This window comes from Nicotiana attenuata, unplaced genomic scaffold, assembly GCF_001879085.1.
Source record: "Nicotiana attenuata strain UT unplaced genomic scaffold, NIATTr2, whole genome shotgun sequence".
Classification (NCBI taxonomy): domain Eukaryota; kingdom Viridiplantae; phylum Streptophyta; class Magnoliopsida; order Solanales; family Solanaceae; genus Nicotiana; species Nicotiana attenuata.
This window is the reverse complement of record NW_017671156.1, coordinates 143531-151045: the sequence shown is the minus strand read 5'-3', so window position 1 is coordinate 151045 and position 7515 is coordinate 143531. Positions and strand designations below refer to the sequence as shown.

The 7515-nt window shown below is 33.1% G+C and overlaps 1 protein-coding gene across 1 annotated transcript in view; it reads right to left on the bottom strand.

Moving 5' to 3' along the window:
* Positions 1-5086: 5086 nt before the first annotated feature.
* Positions 5087-7515, bottom strand: part of LOC109206310 (probable pectinesterase/pectinesterase inhibitor 25) — a 6713-nt gene continuing 4284 nt past the window's right edge. Inside the window, exons 2-3 of the mRNA XM_019369126.1 lie at positions 6551-6890; positions 5087-5937 (exon numbers count right to left, since the gene is read on the bottom strand). Coding sequence (XP_019224671.1) covers positions 5249-5937; positions 6551-6890 — 1029 coding nt within the window. The 3' untranslated portion in view covers positions 5087-5248. The remainder of the gene's footprint in view (positions 5938-6550; positions 6891-7515) is intronic.

Sequence of the window (7515 nt, the reverse complement as noted above, 5' to 3'; positions counted from 1 at the left end):
TCTCCACTTCCAGTAAATGGAGATTTGGTCATTTTTCCTTTGAGACAAGATTCACAAGTTGGATATGATTCAAAATCATACTTATCAAGTACCCTTCCTTGTACAACTTGTTAATTATTTTCTCTCCAATATGACCAAGCCTACAATGCCAAAGGTATGTATGATTTACTTGATCATCTCTTTTCCTCTTAAGACTAGAAAAATGCATAATCGACTTAGCATTCACATTAGGCAAGACATAAACATCATGTGGGAGATAGCCATTCACATATAAATCATCACCATAATAAATAAAGCAAACACCATTGCCTATGTTAATGCGAAAACCAAGTTTGTCTAACATAGAAGCTGAAATTATGTTCGAAATAAAGTTAGGAACGTAATAACTATCATCCAACATAAGTACTTTGCCCGTAGGCATTGTTAAAGAAATTGATCCTACAGCTACGGCCGCAACTTTTGCACCATTTCCAACTTGTAGATTAACTTCTCCTTTCTTTAACCTTCTACTTATCTGGAACCCCAGCAACATATTGCAGATGTTATAACCACTGCCAGTATCTAATACCTACAATGAAGAATCAGTAGTTGTTAAAGAAACCTTGAAATCATTTTTCATTAAAGTCTTACCTTGTTTCTTGTCCTTTAGAGTTGCAAGATACTCCTTGCAGTTTCTTTTTCAATGTCTTATCTTCTTACAATGGAAACATTCAGTATCAGATTGGTCAACTTTGCCTTCTTTGCCTTTGGGTTTGGTCACACCACCCTTAGGTGCAGTAGGCTTTTTCTTGGGTTTACTTTTACCCTTACCCTTCTTCTTAGAAGAGTTTCCAACCAACATGATAGTTCCTTTCTTCTTCTCAGATGCAAGTTGATTCTCATAATCAATCAACATGTTAAGCATCTCATGAAGATCACAATCCATTTTATGCATATTGAAATTAATAACAAATTGTGAAAAGGATTCAAGATCAAATCTTGAGACAGCTCTTTACCCAGTTTGCACCCCAACTTATCAAGTTCTTCAATAAGATCAATCATATGATTGACATGGGGTCCAACTGGAGAGTTTCCAGTCAATTTGGATCCAAATAAAGCCTTAGATAGCTAGTATCTAGATGTCCTGCTTTGTGTACCAAACATCTTCTTAAGATGTTCATTGATTGCAGTTGGATCCATATCCTGATGTTTCCTCTGCAGTTCAGAACTCATAGAAGCGAGAATGATGCATTTGGTAGTAAGACATTCTTCCAAGTATTTCTGTTAAATCTTGGTAGCATCATCATCATCCTCATCTGGGACTTCCTTGACAGGCTTATCGATCACAACAATAAGCTTTTCATGCATGAGAATAATTCTCAAATTTCTGTACCAATCATCAAAGTTTGGTCCTACCAACTTGTTGGTCTCAAGTATTCCACGCAGTGATATAGCAGGCATATTGAGAAATCTAAAATTAGAAAAGAGAAGACAATAATATATGAACAAATTTACACATATCATAAAGACATGGACTTTTATCTAAGTGATATTTCCACTAATTATTTTAAACTATTTTCCCTCATTATAGTTACAAAATCTTTATTTCTGTTAGTGGAGTAAAGGAATCCTTTAAAAATATGTATGAGCCCCTTGGAAGTCAAGTCGTTTCTCACATATATTTTAAAGGTAGGTACTCTTACCAATTGTATCCCCATACAATTTTCTTAAATAGCTCTATGTCAAATAGTCCCCTGGTAGTCGGGTCGATCCTATTGGCATAGTTGAGTTCAACCATCATGATAGCAAAGAACTTATTAAATTTATACTCCCCGGATAGTCCAGGCGTCTAGTATAAAATTGGATAATTCTTTCAATCCACACATCTAATGCAATAAATAATTTTAACATATTCTCGAACTATAAGTCTCCTGGTAGTCAGGATGCTCCTTATAAACAGGAAATAAGTAAAATTTACTTTGATGGATAGCTCTATAATAAAATATCTTATATTTTATTATTTAAGAACTCAAATTTTAGTAAGAGGGAGTTGTTACTAAAATAACTTTTAATAACATAAAGATCAAATCTTTTATAGCATGCGAATTTGGTTCAAGTTGTCTACATGCTTTGTCCTAAATTAATTTACACCACGTGTTATAAATAATTCAAAATTATGTAATGAACAAGCACGTGACATAAAAACGAAATTCAACATCTTCTAACATGTTTATCTTATATATCACATAAAAATAATTCATGCCAGAAAACTATTATTAATTAACATCTCATGAACTAATACCATTTAAAATAACAGTAGAATCCAATAGCCTATTATAGATTACAGTCGTATCTAATACAAAAATTTCAAATTCAAGTTACGAACTATCTCAATAGTTTAACTTATATGTATGTATGTATATATATATATATATATATATATATATATATATATATATATTTTATTCACAATAAAGTTATATCAATCCATATGCATTCAAACAATTTGACTATTGCACAAGACACTTGTATTATGGTTTGAACTCTTCAAATATAATCTTAAAATATTTCGTAAATAAATTTTAGCCACAATAAACCACGGCTCTGATACCACTGAAGGATTGCATATAGGTGTTCAACGGAAGACAATAACAATCCTAGACAGATCTTTTCGTGTTTAAAATTTATTTACATGTCAAAGATCGGATCTGAGACGTACCTGGTGAAGAGAGTCTCGTTTAAAAAATTCTTCAATAGTGCGAAGACTCTATGCGTATCCACACCGAGACCGATCCTTGCTATCAACTCTTTGATCAATGAAACCCGCGAACAAATTGAACGAAGAATATTGGGTTGAAATTTTTTTCAAAAATCTCAACTCAAATTAGAAGAACAAGAAACACCTTTCTTATGATTGAATTTTCTCTCTTGGCGTTGTATTGCACTCTCACTTTCACAAAGTATTTTTCTTCTCAAGAATTAATAATGCGGCAAATTTTCTCCATCACCTTTATATAGCTTCACCTATAAACCCTTTTCCTTTTTGGTTGAGGTAATAATTTACTTAGGTTAATATATATATATATATATATATATATATATATATATATATATATATATATATATATATATATATATATTAACCAATAGATACATTTTAATTTTCTATTCCAAATAGAAAACTTTAATTTGTTCACAATATTAATTATATCCTTTGTGCTAGCAAATAATATAATAATATTTTATTTGGACTAATAACTAAATTTGTTTGACTAATTAAATCCTTTAATTTAATTACCAAACAATAAAAAAATTAATCCTTTAGCAAAGATCAGAACTGTCATTAGTGTGCGACCCCATAGGTTCAATACTAAGCCGGTAGTAAATTGATCATATCAATATACTAATCAAGGGTGGCGCCTAGCAACATTCCTTAACGACCGGATAGAATGAAGTATACAATTTACTCTTAAGAACCAGTAGAAGAATAATGTAGTAATTCCTTCTGTCCTTATAGCTCTGGGTCACCGGATATGGTTCAACTGTCAAATCCTAATAGGCGACCAACTATGTGTGCATGTCAAATATAATCGACCATTGAATGACCTAAGAAACTCTTTTCTTCTTTTCATTCAATTGCCCTGGCCAAGGTCTTAATTTGGTCGTTTATAATTCATGACAACATGGAGCTTAAACTCATTACCAAGAGTTGACAGATTCCATCTTGATCAATCACTAATTCTACAAGCATTTGGTCATACCCAATATCCTTTCAACTATCGCACTAGGGCAATAGGTGTCTGGTCTCAAAGCACAGGAAATAACTTGTCAATTACTATGGCGATCTCAGGTCAAAGGAAACTCTTAAATCACATTCTTCAAGAGAATATCCTATTGACAGTTTATGATAATTCTAACCATTAGGAATTATGCAATGAGTCGGTTCAATGACCATATCTCTATATGCACCATCTATCTATGTGATTTAGCTAATGAGATCAACTAATCTTTATCCAATAAAGACGATCACATAAATATTAATCTAACCGGATTACTAATGTCCAAATTAATAATCCTATGATCAAGAACAAATTTAGATCAAATTATAAGAAACTTTTCTCTCATTATCATGATCTCCATCACGATGACAAGTCTCAAAATTTAATCAAGGACCTTATCAAATTAACCAAGCAATTAATAATAATAATAAAAGAATATCAAATGCCATATATATATTTTAAGTGAAATAACGTTCACAAAATATGTTCAAATTATCAAATATGAGACTGGATCTAGGGCATATCTACTATATCCCTAACAAAGTGTCACTTGAGTATATCTTAATCTTTTATTCTATAATAGTTCTCGCAATTCTTTGATATTTCTGGTACAAGATACAAACTAAATATGATGGAAATGGACCACGGAATATCCACTAACCAAAAAATTCTCATGCGTTAAGTTTCAAACTTTGCATTATATTACAGCACCGTCCAAATCTTTTCTGATACAAGAAACTTCCTATCATTCTATGCGTTATTTCCTTTTCTTTAACTTTATTTGCTTTCTTTTCATTTGTCTTATATGTTTCCTCTTTTTGATTCAAAGAAGTCCTTAAGGCTACAGCTTGACAGGTAAAAAGGTAATCCATGCCATAATTGGAGAATTTTAGGCGTTTGTTTGAAAATAGGATTTTGAGTCTCTTTTTGCAAACTCTGTTTGTTTGAGCTATTTTTGTATGATTCAAAATCATTTTTTCAAATCTTTTGAAAACTCAACAAAATGAGTTTGGAAATTTCAAAAAATAAATAAATTTTTTCTAACGAAAACAGCTAAAACAAACAGAATTTGGAAAATTAATTATTTGGTGCCTGCGTATATAAGTAAAAAAAAATAGAGAACTTTTTTGGAGGAGAGTTGATAGTTGAAGTATTATCACTTCACCTCTTAACTTGAAGTTTCTTGGTTGAATTCTGTTAATTTTCTGAGATCATTGAATACACGAACATTTTCTTTGAGCATATACAAATACATTTTTATTTCTTTGCTTCTGTGTTGACAAATGTAAAATTAATTACATGATGTAAAAACACACATAAGAAAGAGGTGAAAAAGTTACATATATTCCTTTTACCACACCAACAAGAGCATTAGTATTCAGTGAAACTCTGTGTGAAATTTCATCTAAGCATTAAGTTAAAGAATAAAATTGATGAAAAGAATGGGAACAAAGGTACATAAAGCTATCTGATTTATACAGGAATTCCAACTACAGGCCTTGAGAGAAAGGAACATTTGTAAATGGCAACCAAGTATCTCCCATAGTAAAATTATAGACAGTAAAGTTCATTGCTTGTGTAGCATTCATTAAGTTATAACCAGGCCATTGTACTCTTGTTGTTGTATTAGCCCCTGGTCCATAATTCTCAAACTCCCCATAGTAAAGGGTGTCGAGTCCATTCGTTCCATTCCACTCTAACCATCCAACAGGCGCGATCACATCTCCTATATAAGACTGCATGATAACAGTCCTAGAGTAATTGTGCCATGGCCGTCCAAGAAAACTCAATGTGAGATTCATCTCCTGAGCCAAATCCGGGGCAGCTTGAATGGTGCAGTTCTGGATAGAAATGCCAGTGTTCTGGTTGGGATCACTTCGGCCTTGTGCTGTGAAGATATTCTTCTGGTCTGGCATTGGTTTCCTAGCAAACATATTGCAGTTTTGGAATATTGCAGCTGCATTGCCAAAGATGAAGTCAACTGTACCATAGATATCACATTCTCTGTAGAATTGTCTTAAAGAGTGCGTGTACAAAGTATCTTGATAGCCCTCAAAACGACATCTGTAGAATGTGGAAAGGTCCGCATTGTTCCTTAGAGCTACAGCTTGGTGCTTCCAAGGACCAGCTAGGTTCTTGAATGTTATGTTTATGGCTACAAACCGCTCCCCTGACACGGCTGCACACGAAAAAAGCTTTCATACCTATAGCTTACCCTTTGCAAAAAATATAGTGTTAATACTTAAAACATGAAGTTTGAAAAGAAGTTGTCCATTTATAGAAGGCCTACAACCAAGAAAGAGATAAATGAGCAAGGGGTAGATTTTTCAAGTGGTGTGACTTATTATAGCAAGCACTTCATCCAATTTCTAACAAACACTTCATCCATTTGCTATTGGAGGGTGCATGTAGGAACTTCTCATTTTCATTTTTTAAATCCAACGGCGCCTAATAAGAGACAAACCCAGGATTTGAAGTTTATGGATCCTGAACCTGCTACCGAACTCGTAAGTGGTTTAGTTATTGGGTTCACAATGCGCATATTTATACATATTTAATGAATTTTCTAATATAAAACAGCATCTAAGCAAACGCTACTGCGTTCGTGCGAATCCACAATCGATACATTACCTCTGCCCCTGCGCATAATGACCCAGACGAAACAGGTATATTGAAGGAAACCTTAATATGACATTCTGTAGCCTGAAAACATGGAACTACTAGAATCAAGTAATTACTACTAGCAAATTTATCCATCATGTCAAAAGGAATGGAAGGCATAGTTTACTTACCAAAGGTTGCTGAATTATAGGTTGTCCAGCCATCTATGACACTTCGATTACCAGCAATCACAGTGAGATCAACTCCTTCTCCAATCAACATAATATTTTTCTTGTTCTTGGCCACGACAACATACTCCTCGTAGTATCCTTGCTTCGCGTATATGAGAAAATATCCATCTTCAATCTTTGAGTTATTAGGCGCAAATGCAATGGCTTCTCCTATTGATGTAAAGTTGCAGCCACCATAAGGACTAACTGTTACTGTTTGATTAATGTGAACGCCATTTTCTACCAACTCGTCAAGAATCCTTCCACCTCTTTGATAAGACCTCTCCGATGCTTGTTTAACCTGTTTTTAAGTGTGTAAATTTTCTTGGAATTTTTGTTTAAACAGATTCGTGCTAAATATGAAAAGTCAAAAAGGTAGATGAAAGATATGTACATATATGATCTGTCACAATTTATAGTACCATTAATATAACCTCAATTTCTTTGAGTAGCTATTTTGATCTCTTATGACTACCTTGGTAATTCATTGAAGTTTAAGCCCCAAAACACCATAACTTTGTATTACTAGCACTAATAATGATAGGCTGATCTAACCTATTTACGACACCTTTCTTACATCATTATCTTTAATTTTTCTTATAGGAATAATTATTTGACATGCAAAATAATTCCTGTTTCAAAAAATTGTGCACATAGAAGAACTTGTTTATCCATAAGAATAAAGCTCAAGAAGAATTTATGACCTCCTATCCTTTTCTTTAACCCTTCAAATAAACAGGCCCAAAAATTCAAAGGAACGAGTCAAGGAGCTTAGATCTCAAAAGGACATGTGCCATGTGATACTAATATTGCTAGTAAATGAGACAATAATTATAGCAAAGTTTTCCCAGTTATTTGTTTGAAAGGACCATAATTTTGAAGATGCAGACAATCCTTATAGTTCATGGGAGTTTGTTTCACTCCCC